At 37.2% G+C, this 17,383-nt stretch overlaps 1 protein-coding gene across 10 annotated transcripts in view; it reads left to right on the top strand.

Annotated features, from left to right (window-relative positions):
• Window positions 1–17,383, top strand: part of DMD (dystrophin) — a 1,298,312-nt gene that overhangs the window by 290,103 nt on the left and 990,826 nt on the right. For all 10 annotated transcript variants that reach the window (XM_075033523.1, XM_075033524.1, XM_075033521.1 and 7 more), the window contains exon 2: window positions 7,730–7,791. In XM_075033523.1, the coding sequence (XP_074889624.1) occupies window positions 7,730–7,791 (62 nt within the window). The remainder of the gene's footprint in view (window positions 1–7,729; window positions 7,792–17,383) is intronic.

Here is a 17,383-nt window from a genome sequence, read left to right as displayed (position 1 = left end):
TTTCAAGGTACTTCAATGTACTTGCAACATGATTTCATTGGTGTCTGACTGCCAAAAAGTTGATAATATAGTTAAATCATACAATATTCTGCAAGTTCCAGAATGCTGCAGTGGTTTCAGCTGGTATAGCACTTCTGACCAACATGTTACCTCATTTTAAGATGTAATATATCATCTACAGTATTCAGAAAATACTACTATAATGATGGTATGATGCTAAAATAGCATGTGCTTCTATTAATATGTTATTAAGCCTGTTCTTCGTTTGTCAATATGTTTATGTGACTTTGAAAAATAGATAATAAAGGGGACACTGCTCATGCACAGCTGAATATCCAAATGAATAATTATATATTTCCATGTAAATATAACTTAAGTCATAAGCTGAACTCCTTCCCTTTTAAGCACCAGCTTCTCAGGCAGAGATAGGTTTGTTCTTTAATTTTGAGAAGTGATTTATCTTTTGCAGAGAAATCTGATGTATGGAAACACTGGGGCTTTTTAGGTTGCATTTTAGGAGTGATTTCCCTTTGGGAAAAAATTCCTGCATCCAAAATAATTGCTCATTAGAAAACCAACAAACAAAACCAGTAAAGCTTGTGTTTGCAAAGCTGTCAATAACTAGAAGACAAGGGTATTTTTGGTAGACTGTGGTTCAAGACTCTTTCAAGTCCTTATTCTTGAAAGCCTAAGGCAAGGTGGGTCACCAGCGTTTGAGGCGAGTGTCCTGGCAGTCAGTGGGGTATTACATGAGATGGGAGAAGAAAGCATTGCTACTCCACTCCCATGCCCTTACCCCACTGATGGTGAGAGACATGAAAACAGGGCCCTCTTCCAAAGAGTACTTACCTCCTATACAAAATCAAAAGGAAGGAAGTCTTAGGAAGCTTTTCGGGGGGGGGGGGGGGGGGGGGGGAAGGTAGTTGTTTGTTTTTTTTTTCCATTGATGCTTTCTCTGATTTGGGTTTTTTTGGGGGAGTGGTGGGGTTTTTTTCGTGTTTTTTTGTTTGTTTGTTTTTGTTTGTTTGGTTGGTTTTTGTTTTTTTTTTTGCAACATATGCAGCTAAGTCATTAGCTACTCCACGGTTACTGCCTATTAGCAGTTCTGCTCCTTCCTCCTGGGTCAAATCCATAGACATGGAGAAGTACAATCAGTTCCCAAAGTGTGTTTGCATGTGGTAGAGCAGAGGAGGACTAGGCCAACTGCTGGGAATACCATTACCAATGTATGAATTGGAGCTGAATAGCCCATGAATAGCCCAAAATGTTCTGGAAATGTGAACTGAAATTCTGTTTATTTTATTATTGTTATTTTTTAAAAAAATGCATTGGAATTGTGCTCCTGCTTTTGTCTTGGGAGTTGTACCTGTTACAATTTATTTAGGGGAAAGGGCTGAGAAATGATGGGGGGTGGGGGGTGATGTTGTTAACAAACATGCAGCAAATTACATGAATTTGTTCAAACCTAGATCTGTGTGTACTTTTCACAGCTGCCCATTATTGTTTTAGGGATCATATGTAGCTTGTTTGCATTATCCTGGTATTTTTGGCTGCTGGTCAATTTTACTTTTTTTTTTTTTGGAAGTGGTTAATGGCCTGGAGAGGCAGACCACACTGTGCTGGTTTGCTGCACATGTTTGCGTAGTTCTTTTGTTCAAATCCCCTGCTTCCCTCTATATGATCTTCTAGCTACCAGATATCACAACCAATGCCTCATTACTTTTTCTTTCCAGAAAGAGTTTGTCTCTGCCTTTTCCCATCCCACTTCTACTTCTCCATAAATCTTTTTCCCTTTTCCCCCCCAAACCAGGGAAAAGGTGTTTCCGTCCCTTTCTGTCTTCCACCCCACCCCTTCCTTATTTTTTTTATTGTTGTTTTCTTTTCTTTCTTTCTGTTCCAGGCTGGCACTCTATTGTGTTCTCTATCCTTTGTGCTGTTCCTGCTCGTTTTCTACCCCATGACGTCCATACTTACTCATTCTCAAAAGCACTCTGTAGTTTTTCCCTAAATAGCTAATTAGGCAAAGTTAGGTCGGAAGAATGAGACCTTACATAAACACTTGTAATGCCTTAAAGAATTAAAAAAAGTGAGAAGTCAGGAAGCAGTTTCCTGTAAACATTTATAATGAGAAAACAATTCCAGCTAACATAATGAAATGAGAAAAATAAAAGGCTTTCTCAGCCTGGGGTTTAGTCTAGGCTTATGGTGTCCATAGAAATCCTGTAGATTGGGTCTTACAGCCATTCTTTCTTTTGTCCCCTAAGCAGCAAAAGGAATCCCTCTCTCTCAGTTCCTGTATTTGAAGGAGGGGATTGGGGGGGAGCAGAGTTGAGATTAAGTCTTTTCAGTATAGTAATACCCCTGCTCCTTTCCTAAATTTGCCTTGAATCGTACCAAATGTCCTCAGAAAATGTTGATATACTATTTCTCAGAGGCTTGAGTTGTACTTTTTTTCTTTAGATATTAATGAGGGTTTTCTGGATGCTGCGTTTCTGCTGAGCTTTTGAATAGGTTCATCAGTGTTTTGAGAAGCCTGAGATGGTCTGATTATGGTGATTTGATACAGGTTCCACAGTAAAGTCTCAAGGGGTAGCATAGGGAACAGGGAGTTTTAACAGTATTCAGATAAAGTCAACACACTGCTCATCAGTATATTTATAGAAGATGGACAAAGAACTGCATGTTACCTATTGCCTTACACGAGCAATAGACTTAAAATCATCGGTTGTCTGTCAAAGCAGTCTATTGTATTTCCTGTCAGCTTGTGAATGTCTTGGATGACCTCAATGACTAAAAATCAAAGCTAGTCCACTCAAATATCATTCAGTCATTTTATTGCATTGATTTCTTCTTCCCCCCTCAGATAAGCAAGAATGGGAAGGGAACATTTCTCAGCGGTTGTAGTTACTGGCAGAGTATTGTAACAATGTGCTGGAAATCTCTAAGAATAGTGAGTCGATGGAGCCAGAGTATCAATAATGTGTCTATCTGTGGCCTCTTTTGTTCCTTGTGCTCCCACCATTGCTGGTACTCACTTCCACTCAGTGAAACAAATCCTCGCCTTTTCTAAATATGCATTGTTTGGCTGCTAGAAAATCAAACGGCAATTTTGATGGTTTTATTCTCTAAAGTGCGGTGTTCTGATGAACCTGCAGTTGCCATGACTGAAGGAATTGACACCTGCCTTAACCATTGTTTCAAAGTTTCCAGCTAGTATATAGGAATTCTTTTTTTCTTTGGGGCTTGCTTGTTTGTTTGTTTGCTGGGATTTTTTTTTTGTTTGGTTTGCGGTTTTTTTGTTTGGTTGGTTGGGTTTGTTTGTTTGTTTGTTTTTCTTTTTTCTTCCTGATAGTTCCCGGTAGACAAAACATAGCTATTCAATTATTATTTAACCCAGCTCAAGGCAACACTGGGTAACAGAATAAGACAAGTCTCCTCTCCTGTTTGTGTTCCAACCTGTGATGGAACTGCTTGCTGAAGACTGCATAAAATCTTCTATCACACAACCGAACCTCCTATCACTGCCTGTCTCTGCAGCGATTCAAATACTCTACACATACTACGTAATGTCTTTATTGACATTTTAAAGACAATGATTTGTTTGTTTGTTTCAAATTAAAGCTTATGCCCCTGAAGTGCCAGTGCACTTTTGTTGAATGTCTTCTAAATTTCAAAACTGGGCTGTACTTACTCTTGAGGAGAGTTTCCTAAGCCACTTGCATCAGAAACCACTACCCACATCTGTGGAAGGCAGACTGCAGAGGGTAGGAAAGATGCGGTCTTGATGTTGCAGTCTATAGGAGGAGAGGCTGTGGAGTCTCCATCCTTGGAGATATTAAAAAATACACTTGACATGGTCCTGGACAATCTGCTCAAGATGACTCTGCTTGATCAGGGGGGTTGGACCAGGTGACGTCCAGAGGTCCCTTCCAACCTCAACCATTCTGTGAATCTGTGAAAGTATTATTTATTCAGGTGTGTCAAGACTAATAGAGGCTGAAGATCCTCTAGAAAAATAGGGGAGGATGCACCAAAAAGTAGGAGTTTCCTTCCCCCCCACTCCATGTTTTCTGTAGGAGAATGGCTTATATCATACAAATGGAATGATGTAGTGGCATATATACTGTATGTTTCTGAACCTTGCTTCACTTAAAATCTGCTTGGTATTTGTCAGCTCACTTTTTTTTTAAAGTATAACTTTTTTTTATGACTTGTTAACACTGCTGTATGCTTTCAGAATAGTGGCTAGAGTATACCAGATATTTTAAAAGAATTTTTTTTCCTGTTGCCATTTTTTATTCAATATGTTTGGTGGTAGTTGGGGGGTGGGTGTGTGTTTTGGAAAAATAAGTGTAGTAATAAGTGTAGTTTACTAAGAGATGACAACATAATGCTGTTTTTTGTGGAAAATAGAAGGGACTTTGAGTAGTAGGTTGCAAACGTGAACTACTTTATTAAGTATCTAGGAAAGTTGTCTGGTAGCCACTTGCCATTAATAATAGCATCTTTGTTCTGTTGAATCTTGATTGCATGCTCCTAAGCATTCTTCAGTGTACCATTTCTCTCTATTAGCCTTGCCACCAGATTAAATCTTAGAACTCTCCTTTGTCAGATGATTAGCTCCATTGAGCTAATGCACTTTTTCCTGGCCATAATTTCTTATGAACTCTAGCCTGGCATAATACTTTTAAAGCCAAATGTGCAGTTAGCTAATTCAAGAGGTTTGCATTCACAGTTGCAAAGCTGGATGCTCATCATACCAGAAATATATCAGAATTGTAAGATCCATTTGTGAATGTGTTCCAGTTAAAACAAGGTCTATTCAGTGGTACTAGAGGCTCTAGTGCATGAAAATCAGATGAATCTGAAAGGTCAGTCTATTTTTTTCCTGGAACACTTTCTATAGACCTAAATATGTGCATTTTCTGAGTTGATAACCTGCAGAAAGGAGGTTAAGACTGTTCCACTCAGTGTCCAGCATTTTGAGAAAAGCAGATTTTTTTGCTGTGGGAAGTGATCACATTATTATTGTGATGAAGGAATTCAGGATCCATGCAGTGTTTCATGTTTAGATTTAACCTGAAGAGAGACAGTATGCTATTCTGCAATTCTTCTAGCTCGAAAGGAAAGAAGTAAACATGCTATATTACTCTTGGAACAGCCAAAGGAAATACCTGCCTGGGCATTTGATTATTCTTATTGACTCACAGTAAAAACACCTGCAAGGGCATTCATCGGCTCCCTGCTGAAGGATCTCTTATGAACACAGCATTATGAAAGTGCCAGATGAGTGTTCTTGCTCCATTTCTACAGCACCCAGACAAATCTCATTCAGCTTCCACATCGAGCGTTCATTCTGTAAATCTGGGTTAGGAGAACAACTTTTGGGGAAAAATCATGCTTACTGTAGGGAAATCATGCCATGCAGAACCAAAAGACTGATTCTTTTTTAGGTTAGGAGGCTGTCACGAACAAATTGCTGTGGTATAAACTTGTCAGAGCAAGCACCTAGAGATAAAAATGCTTGAAATGATCTCTGTAAAGATAACAGCAGTGGAATAGATTTGTGTTTGCAAAGGTAGCAGAGCACTGCCTGAACTTTGAATAAGTTTCAAACATTCAAATTGTGGGTTTAACTCTCATTTTCCTCAGGAGATCCTGTTTTTTGTAGCTCAATAGACATGAATTAATTGGTGACTAGCAGTTAAATCTCTGGCATATAGCTTTGTGGAAAAACAAAACCAAACCCACACACTGTTACTGAATATGCTATTACAGTAGCCTGGGGTGGAAAAGTGGAAGTTTGAACAGTTTGGAAGAGGCAGTTTTGCCTCTTTCCTTTTCCCTGCTAAATACCACATACTCTTCTTCTACCCCATTTTAAGGTTGCCTTTGGCATTTTTATCAGAGACGATTAAACAGAAATAGCTATTTAAATGTAATATTTTATTTGAAGTTGCTGAAGAAGTTTGTAATACAACACCAGATTGAATATGTATCTTCCACCAAAAAAATGCATCTTCTGTCTCCCATCTTCTCTGTATAGCACATGGCTGGAATAAGTCAAAACTCATATAACAAATGGCTTACAGTCAACAAAGAGGGAGGTGATGCTTGTGGGGAAAAAAAAATTAAACCGCTTTAGTATCATTTATTACCAAAAGCATGCATCTTCTCCACATGCTGTTGCTTTTTGATGAATCTCTAACTATTCAAATATCACTTTCAGCCAAGGGATGAAGGAAGCGGTATTATTTGGGATAGATAGTAGTAGAAGTCCAGAAAGTTTATTGTAGCAAATACTCTTATATTAGTGGCAGAATGTAGATAATGCTTGACTTCTGTGGCATGTTTCCAGTAGTACTATTGCATTGTCAATCTTTTCACTCATGTTCATCCGAAAGCAATTAGAAGACGCTCCTTCCTGTATGCAGAAGTTTTTTATAATGAAATAGTAGCTTTACAAACTCTAGTATTATTTTTTCATGAGTATATTGTATTGTTGAGAATGGAAAACATTCTTGTGAAAAGGCACTTCTAAAGTGCTATCGAGGTGAGGTTTTAAGAACAAAAGATATATTTATGTCAAAAAGATTTGCCTTGTCTTGTCTCGTTGGAGGGGTGGAGGGAGGGAAAGCAAAGTACATTATTAATGCTGTGCATTTCTCATATAGCTCATCCATACCTGCCTTCCAAATTCAGCTGAAGCCATTAACATTATTAATTGCTGAACATTTCAGATGGGAATTTAATATCCCGTTTTATTTAAGAAGTGTAGAGAATTTTACTGCAAAACAAAAGGCAGCATTGAGTGAGCTTTATTTTAGTAGAAGCATTCTGCAGCCTTTTCCACATATGCCCTTTAATTCTAGTTTGGTTTGACTTTGTCGTACAAAGAGTTCTGCCCTTCTGTATTATTTCAGGGCTGATGACTAATAGATCTTTTTGAGCAAATGCTTATTAGGTTGTAATTTGAAGGCATCTTTCTCTTCCCACCTACATAAAATATATCAGAATTGTACCTTTGTGTGTCCAGTTCCATTCTGCATGAAGATTGTATTTAAAACTTAGACACAGAAGTCAAGGCCTAAAGTAATCATCTCCCTCTACAATGTTTTTCGTAGCAAAGAATTGAGAAGGAACTTCATGTATGGCTGAACAAACCTGTGGGGTTTTTGTCTTTTTCCACTGGAGGAAATATATATAACAAATTGTGACAGGTAAATAGCTGCAAGGCAGAAAAGGCATAAGGTATGGCAGGGGCTGCCAATGGAGAACTATCATTGTGGTCCAGAAGACTTCACTTCTTCAAGAAATTTGAGGGCAGGCATATACACTTGTTATTTCAAGTACTTTTAGAAAAGTGCTGTAGAAGAATTTCGTGCTGCCAAAACCATTGTGTAACACGTTTCTTTATACTTACATGAAATTAAAAATTTGAATGGGATATTTCAGATCCTACTGCAACATATTCCCTTCCAGAAGAAAAGAAACCACAGGATGGGTGAGATGAGCTAGGGATATAGACCATGACTATGAAGGGAACCTGTAGGCTTTCAAAAATACGTTGATGTAATTGTCAGGGACAGAATACATCTAAATAGGTGCCCTGAATGTGTTTGAATTACTAGTAGTAGCTTTACTAGAAACCAAGACTGAAGCTTTAATCAATAATATTGTACTATTTTGTTGAATAATTCTAATGAAATGCTTTACTTTTCTCTGGCAGATGAACGGGAAGATGTTCAAAAGAAAACATTCACAAAATGGATAAATGCACAGTTTGCTAAGGTAATTAAATATTTTTATTGATTTATAAACCTAAATATGTTCTGTATATTTTTCAAAAAAACTGATATTCCTCCACTGAGGCTTAATTTTCAAGATAACTAGTACAAGTTTCAGGTATTGCTGAATGCAGTTGACTGATTTATTAGAAAAAAAAGTCCAAGTTGTATTCCCTTGGTTTCAGTAGGGATTGAAATGTAAGAAGCCATCCTCTTCTCAAAATGTTCTCTGCCTCAATTTACTTTGCCTTTTCGCAAACTAGTGATGCAGATGTATTACTGTTTGCTGGACTCCTTTGTTATGTTCCTAATATATGGAGGAGTTTCCTCTACTGGGCTTGCCTTTTCTTGTTTTTAATTGCAATCACAAATTTAACAAGACTGGATGAATTGAAGAGGAGCAAGGTCAAAGATAAGAGGTGTGATCCAGTCAGCAAATTATGAAAGTCAATTATAATTTGTTTTGAAATAGTTATCTTTCAGAATGGTAAAGATCTCAAATGTTCTGGAAAAAAAGCAACTAACTAACTTCTTTAAAGGAGGCTCCCCTGGCAGTATATAATAATTTTATCTTTAATACACAGGAAGAATTGAGCTCAAACTATTAATTTGATTAAACATTTTTTACATTCCTGGAGGATAATTACTGAACTGTATTTGCCAGTAATAAACTAAATCAATCCCATAATCTGTCATTTTATCTGGCAATAGACAACAATGGAGTAGTAGCTGTGATAAACCTTCTATTTAGTCTGGCTTTTGATTGTGTCCCATCTGATTGTCCTCATTAAAAAAAAGGAGTAAAATAATCTGAATAAGACCACCATAATATTGAAAAACATGCTCAGCAGTGGTTCAGTCCGACAGGGAGTCCCACACGACTTTTCCATGGTCTGGAGCACTTTCTAATAGTGATTCAAGTGATTTAGACGGCACACATTTGTGCTCAGTGTCTTTACAGCAGAGATGTCCAGCAGTTTGGAGGACTGAATCAGAATGAAATACAGCCTTGAACAAATGGTCTCAAATTGATCGATGAATTACAAGACAAGTGTGAAGTATTATATTTAGGACAGAAGTAAAATATATGCATACAGAAGGGGGGATAACTGGGCTGGCAATAATAAAGCAAAGAAAAGCTCTGGGAAGTGCAGTGAATCAAAACCAAAATGAGTCAGCGACATCATATTATTGCAAAAAGAAAAAAAAAAGGCAGATTTATTATGACTGTGATAATGGAAGTGCTTGACAGAAGGCGAAAGATGTAATTATTTTATTTTACTTGGCAATAGTGAGATTTTAGTTTGAGTAATTTACTATCTTGGTGTTCCATATATGAAGAAGTAGCCCCAGCAGCAGTCATCTGATACAAGCTAATTTGAAATGTATTGCCAGTTAGGCCTTGCTATGGTCACAGAAATAGTTACAGAAAACTAAGAGTAACTGTTGCTTCTGTATCTAAAGATATGTCACGTTCCTAGAGCATTGCTTTCTCAGAAATGGTTGTTTTATGGAATAGCAAAGCTTGCAATTACTAAGGAAAAGTGGAGCAAGTCTGCAGAAGAACAACAAGAATTATGAAGGGTTTAGAAAATACGACCTATCAGCAGATGCTTTTAATGGTAGGTTTGGCTCAGTTGTCTGAATGATCTAGATGTCTTTCCTCCAATTCTAGTTCAGTGGAGTGTACTTTAATGGTGTTTTAGCTCCCTTTTACTTCAGTTCTATAAATAGTATTTTTAGTTGTATGTGAACATACATTCATAAACAATCTGGAGAAGTACTAATCTCCCTCTACTTCATTTGGACTCTGAGGAAAACCTCCTAAATGCTATGGTTCAAGTTTTACTTTGCCTCATGCGTCATCTGTGTTTGGACAGGGTCTTTTTATTTCAGCAATCAATCTACCAAAACCCCCTTGATCTTTAAATCTTGGACAAATTACTCTTGTCCTACAAAACTGCATAACACCAGAATACTTGGTCTGAAATTGGAAATCACATATGTCTGGTAAGCAGTAATACCTGCTGGCTGCCTGTGTGGTACACATGCAGAAAGCATGCTTTGCTCTTCAGTGCATGTACCATGCAAGCTTTATTTCTCTCCAGGGTCTTTAGGACAGAAATACAGAAGACGCTGCTCGTATTCCACTCTAACATGAGTGGTCATAGTTAATAGCTGTATGCTGTCCTGGGACTGTGTTTCTCCCTCTTCTAAAGACCAAGATGTTTTGGGAGAGGTGGTCTTCAAAACGTAAAAGTGGATCTCCATGTGAAATCTACAGCTTATCCCTCTTCTTCTCCTGACTTGTTTTCAGTGGTTCAAATCCATCTCTGTTTCTAGCTGTGGAATTGATTTCAGTTAACGGGCTACTCCTGGTTACCGATTTCTCGTCATAGTTAGCTTTGTAAAAGTGTTAAATAAATTACTTTCATTGTAGAATTGGTTTGTATTCAATGTGGTTCTAGCGGTGCTGTCACGAACAGATTAGCCTATGTGGCTGGAATTAAGATAGAGGAATATATTATGTCACTCATTTCTCTTATTTGTGAATAGTGGAATCCAGGTCATTAATTGACTGCAAAATATTTAGGGTTGAATTAAATTGTTTTATACAATTCTCACTCATCCATCACCCTCCATAGCTAAAAACCCCTCTACTTATGCAGTTAAAGTAAAAGCTTAGTTCTAAATGTTCTAAATCATCATTTGTGTTGGGTCTACAGTGCACTGCCCCCCAAAGATCTGTATTCCTTTCTTGAAAATTCAGTGTCTAGAGTCTCTGTGTCTTGGTACACTTATTCTCAGACTAAGCTTTCAAAACACTCACATTTGCAAGTTGCTTTCACATGACTTTTGATGTAAATACAAATAATGCTTTTAATGTCAGAAGTTGTAAATTATTAAAAAATAATTTTCTATTTTATGTGTCATCAGCATAACTTAAGAACCCACATATAATTTTTATTAGTGGGAAAAAAAAATATATTGTTTGAATCGCAGGCCTGGAGGGAAGTAGTAGTCCTTCTGGCCATGCAGGCAGTGACATTTTAGTTGGATCATCTGTAGATACTTTGGACTCAGATGCCTTGAGTTCAGCAATGAACTCTGCTATCTCTTAGCTAAGGAGTCAAGTCCCTAACACAAAATCCATAACAAACTCTCAACCACATCATCTTGGCAGTTTTCTGTCTGTGATGTGCAGAACCTAGAAACCTCTGGAGTGCTACCAAGAAGTCTGTGAAAGGTTATCTAGAGAAAGCTAGCAGAATTGTCAGCAAGATTATAATTGCTATGGGTGAGGCCATGTCTCTCATCAAACTTTTTTTGGCAGGTTGAGTGGAGTGCTCTAAATGGAAAAACTAGGGAAAATGCATTTGCAGGTCTCTCTTACAGCTTCTCAAAAGAGCGGGTTTCTCTCTAATTCCTACTCCTTTCACTAGCCAGAAAATGGATTATGCAGAAAATCCGTGCTTTAAAGATTACAGTATGTGACTCATCTACACGCAACTCATCATTGTTTCAGTAAGAGAGGCCAAAAGTTGGCCTTTAATGTTTGTGAGATAAAACAATTAGTAAATTAAAAGTATAGGAGAAATGGGAGAATGTAATCCAGGAGACCTTTGTGTTTTCCCCGTTCTAATCATAGTGTGTATGACTTTCTTTAGTGATACCTTCTTGGTTTACCATCTAAATGGCATGCAATAAGTTAAAACTTAAAGCAACTTTAAAAATATAGAGCATATAACTTTAATATCATTCTATTCAGAAAGAGCTTTTCTTTGTCCTCAGAAGAAGTTTATTTATAAAATAATGAAGTTCTGCAGGGTGTACGTAATGGTGGTAAAGGAACATATTGTAACCTCGTTTTTAATAATAGAACTATAATTAGAGCTCTCACAAGAGATATATCTAGTCCTGGGTATGGTATCTTTTGCTCAGATCTTAATTTTTTAAATTTGAAATACGTGAAACCTTTGTTTATAAATGAAACACACAATCTTAACTATGTGTTTTGGGAGAATGCAAATATATCACGAACCCTCAAGTGTAACAGCTCTCTGCTGGAACTTTGAAACAACCACAACAATTACGTTAACAGTGCCTGTACCTCATTTTAAATGAGCTTATGTTGTCTCACTGGTTAAACATTTTCAGTTGTTCATTACAAAACAGGTTTCCAAATAGAAAGCATTATTGAAGATGGAAATGTTCTTTTCTTGTATGTACAAGAGAGCTTATAAATGGCAAATAATTTTAAAATGAAAACCTGAATATTCCAGCATCAGAAAAAAACCCACCCCACCCTAAAAAGAAAGAGTGTACTCCTATGACTAAAGAAATATTGGCAATTTATTTTGTTCCTTCATTATGGAGAGAGTGTCTCAAAGTACTGACAGTTTTAATGTCAGCAATAAAAGTTATCTGTTGTGAGTACAGAGAAGGAAAGCAGCTAATCATTGTAAGTTTTGGCAGCTTGAATTTTAGGTTATACCCTTATGGCTAACTTAAGGTCAACAGCTTAACCTGTAAGTGGGTTTCATAAAAGAACCGTAATTTGTGAAGGAGTTTTCAACATTTTAATCTGCAGCATCAAAAAACAGATGTTCATAAAATTGCTTGCAAAATCAGAGGTTTAAATAGGTTGTCCAAATTTCTGCTGCAAAAGGGTAGAAACAAAGAAGATGTTATATATGACAATACACTTTTTCATGTAAACACTGAAATTATTAATCTCCAACGAGGTAGGAGCAAGAGTCAGAAAATACAGCATGGTAGATTTTGTGGGGAGAAAGGTGGGTAATTTTTTATGGTTTCTCTATCTCATGCTTTGGTTTTCCTCCTATTGTTAATGAAGAAAGCAGAATATGAAAATAAATTTAAAGATACCCAATATTTCATTACTTAGCTTTATGGAAAACCGGAATCATTCGGTAAGTAATCCTTTTAATGGAGAATTTAAGTTATGAAAAATGGCAGCTTTTTATAGGCAGGTGGAAATATTAGGAGGTAGTTGTTTGCGCAGTAACTGTGGAATTAGATTCCCATTGTTGTAGTGATTGTGTGAAGAAACATAGTAAAGATGCAGCCTTTGCCAAAGAAGCTAAGGTTGACATCCTCATTTAAGATATACGTGGGTAGTAGAATAATAGTCAGCAAAAATAAATACCTTTTTTACTAATGAAATTGTTTTGAGTAGCAGCTAGATTGTTCAGGCAACTGGTATATGTGGGGATAAAAGGAACACGGAAGGGGGACTGCTTACAACTTCAGTTGAACTATGTAGCAGTCAAAATAATTTCCTAGCTATCCATTGTTTGTGGTTTATATGATAGGAGGCATGGTGGCAGTCTCAGTTATTCCCTCTTCTTGAGTTCATGGACAAGCTAAAGTTATTCAAGAGTCCCATTCACTTTAGTGGTCTCTTGTGATTGTAGATTAAATGCCTTCTGCATATCAGATAACAAAACGACTCATACAAATTAAATGTTTACTGACCTTTTGAGGAAGTATGTCAAATATTTGAGGTACAGAGAGACTGTACTACCACAAGTCTGGCATCTGATAGAGAAATTTGCAGTGCTGCTTTTGCTCACTTTTCTGTACTATCGCTCACAATGACTTCAAATTAAAACAAATTTTAAAAGCGACTCACAACAAAGTGAATTCAAAGTGTTGCATACTCTGGGAGGGGAGTAATCTGGTGAAGTTTTGTGGAGAAGACAATGGTAGTTTCATTTGTCAAATTCCTTTAAGATTTATCTTCTTTGGAAATGTGTTAAACCCTGTGAATAATCTATGTCAAACTCAACCAGATGTACCATTTCTTTAGCCATATTTCTGGACTACAATTAATAATCAAGAAAAGGAGCTGGAGGGAGGGAGGTTGGCAACAAACCACAAAAAGTAGGGTGTGCTGGTGCTGTAGGATTTCAGTTTTAGAATTGAGTTCTAGAGAGTACATCAACACTGGCTTTGCAAGATAACTTTAATATTATTGTAGACAAGTTCAGAAAAGTTCATTCAGATAGCTATGGTGCTTTAGCCATTTACGTAGGATTTGGTGCCTGCAAAAAAGCCTGGTGGAGAAACAGAGTAAATAAAAGTTTTCTGAGCTCCATGTTGCCACAGATTATCCTGCAGCCATTCCCAGTCAAAAGCATTTGCATCTAGCCTTGTATTTTTACAGTATGTTGATCCAGTGCCTGACACAGCAGTGTAGATGTGTTCTCAGTCTGTGTAATTTATCCAGTCTTTATCACTGTTTTCAGCAAAAAAATCCCTGTAAAACAGGCTGCGCTCTTCCTACATTATCTGACGCCCAAACTGTTTTGTGTTAAGGTAGAATTAAAAGAGGCAGGAAGCATTTGACCTTTTTTTTTTTTTTTTTCATTCCCAAATGCAAACTAGACTTGCTTGCACTCATTCTCAATTACTGGGCAGGGAAGGTAAAAAGAGTTACTGAGAAATTCTCTTAAAAAGAGTAATTGTGGTCAAAGTAAATGAGGATTGAATGCTTGAACCCACTCCAGGCCTCGAGGATTAGTACAACTGAGCAACCAACACTCACTAATAGCCAGTGTTGCATCTACCAGGTCATGAAGTAGCATGTATTGTATTTTTACTGCTGACACTGAATATTCACATTATGGCTTGCTTCAAAAGCTTCTGGTTTTGTGCCCATATCAGTTTCTTCCTTTGGGTCAGTAGAGTTCTGCTGAATTTCACCAAAACCAAAGTTGTGCTCTATTTATCTAAGGAGCACTAATTTGGAGATAAATGACAAGGAGGATCAGGTACCGCATGGAAGAACATTGATTCTAGGACAAGCAAAAGATGGATTGTTAGTAAAATTTTGAAATCGTGTCTGGCAAAACCCTGATCAAATCTTTAATGGCTGCATATTAAAAGTGAATATGGTAGATGTCAGCTCAATCCATTAACTGAACATTGATAATATCTTTAGAGAAGCCTCAATTTATTTTTTTTTTCCCTGAAAGATTTCAGACAACCACACAGTTTTAAAATTGTAACATTTGTGATAAATCTGAAAAAATTATAGTTGCTATTATTTGATGTTGGTAAGACACCATGATTGATATTCATCCATCCTAAATACCTAATTAATCTGTTCTGAGTTTCTGTTGCCAGCCTTTTTAAGTGCTACAGTGAAAGTGATGAGAAAGAGCAGCTTACTAATGTGGAAGCCAAATGACTTCTCTGCTACAGTGTGGCAAATAACCAGAACTCTCGTTGAAGATTAATAGGGCTTAACTTCGCTTTCCAGCTCTGTGTGATCAACACTACCCTTGGGATACATCCTGTTTTAAAATACCAGTCTTTCTTATGCCAATAACCTTTTTATAATACATCTTGCAAGAGCAGACCAAAGGCCCATCATGTCTGTTCTATATTATTAAAGCAAAAGCTTTTCATCTTTTTCTTGAAGCCAAATGACGTTTAAACCTGGTATAGAAAACACATTTGCATTATTAAGTGTTAAGTGATTTTTCTTTTTTGGATATCTTCAGAATACATAAGCAAGTGTCAGGCAAAACACATGCTCAGAATTATTTGCATTGATATATACTGAATTACCTATTAGGTCTCCATATTCTACATCTTTTTTTTTATGATGCAGTAAAATGGGATACATGCTGTGTGAATATTTATTATGTTTCAAATCAATTTCCTTTGGAATTAAAAAATAACTTTAAAATTATTTTTACTGTACTTCTTAAGGTAATACCAATGGCAATATTGCCATTTATTTTACTCAGAATTTCATTCTAGAAGTTCTACTATCTAGTAATATATTTTTATAAATTTTTTTTGTATGACCAAGAAAGTTGCCATGAACAGAAAGTTCCTATGAATAGGAACAGGCACAGTTTAAAGAGGCAAATATCTTCATGCTTTGAATTTTGCACATAACATCAACTCTGTGTGCCAGTTTTCAAATTTATAAACTTGATGACTTTTTATATTTTGCTTCCAAAGTAATTTTTCAGCTTACTGTTGGCAAAATACTTAGGATGCGTCTCCCTTATCAATTTAATATTTATCAATATTTAACTCTGCCTAATGTAGATGCCTGGATGCTGGCAGCGATTAAAATAGAGGATTAATCCCTTTGCACTTACTGTAAAAGCAAGGAACACCAGAAGCTGAATGGTGTCACAATGCAGCATGACAAAAACAAAGTACTGCTTAAGAGAGTGGTCTTCTCTATTTTCTCTGTTCTTGCTAAGATCAGAAACGCAAGCTTCATGACCCACCGTGGCAGTCACACAGCTGGAGGTGCCTTGAGAACTGTCAGTACGGAAAAGAACCCTTTCACTGAGAACCTAGAAAGGACAAAAATGTACTTGGTTATGCTTCAAAGTCACAAACATAGATGTTTGAGGTTAATGAAAAGCTAATGAGACTATCTACGCATTGTTCTTGGTCACTTTTTTTTTTTTTTTTTTTTAAGTTGATGTTCAAACTGTGAAGGTTTTATTACATGTGCATGAGGGGAAGGGATTCTCTAATGTTCTTCCTCCATAACGTTCTCCCATTGCCAGGAGACTTTACAACTTTGCTTGTTGTGGGGTTTTTTCCCCCCCAAATCTTTAAATGACTGCAATTAAACAAGACAGCTCTTGGAGAGCAGATTCATTTTCACTTTGATGAAAAGTGAAACTTCTCCACTTAATTATCTGCACATCTTTTAGTGGAGCCGTGGTGTGTATCTCGCAAGACCTTTTGCTTGCAAGTGAGATTCTCTTCTGTCTGCTCCCTTGACTGCACAAGCAGTGACATGTTTTCTCTGCTTTGCCTTACTGGGCATGAATTCAAAACTGGCTACAGCTCAGGAGCAGCTGTTCCTCGGGGACAGCGGGGTCTGCCTCCACCAGAACTTTATATGCCTCTCCGAGCCGGATCCCTTTCCCGGGATAAGGTGCCCGTGGGAGCTCCAGGCCTGACGCCACAGCCACCCTGCCCGTGTGCACAGCAGCCCACGGGGGGAAATCCCCACCGGTCAGAAAGCATTAGAGCTGTCGCTGCTGCAGTCTGGTCACTGAAGATTATGTCATATTCTCAGTATCTTTTGTTTGCACGTGCAAAGGTTACGTCACTTTTCTGGATCAAATTTTAAGGTTTAAAATGTTTTCGATTAAAGTGACTTCCCTTCCAAAAAACGTACAAGCGTATTATCCTAAACAATGAGCATCTGCATGACAAAACACTTTCACCATTAGAAACGTCTGAGTGAATACAGACTACATTTTAAATGCTTCTGAGATAATGTAGTATCCCAGACCTTTAATTTGAAACTTGAGTGGATTAGTAAAATTAGCAAGCTAGACTAAAATATATGCATTTTTATTATGTTAAAATCATTTGTCTTTGCATTCTTGTTTTTATAGCCTCTTCTTGTAGAGTAGCAATGGCTTCCCTCAGATGAATTAGACATGCCAAGCAAGCAAAGCAATCACTAATGTTGGCAATAGAGGGCACTGGATTTTCATTTCTAATATGTTTTACTGAGGAAAAAACCAGTCAAGTGAGGTTCATTGAGCTCTTTCACCTTTTCCTTCTCACACTTGGAC

The sequence above is a fragment of the Buteo buteo genome, chromosome 8 (assembly GCF_964188355.1).
Source record: "Buteo buteo chromosome 8, bButBut1.hap1.1, whole genome shotgun sequence".
Taxonomy (NCBI): domain Eukaryota; kingdom Metazoa; phylum Chordata; class Aves; order Accipitriformes; family Accipitridae; genus Buteo; species Buteo buteo.
The sequence above is the reverse complement of the archived record's forward strand: the minus strand, read 5'-3'. Positions and strand labels throughout refer to the sequence as shown.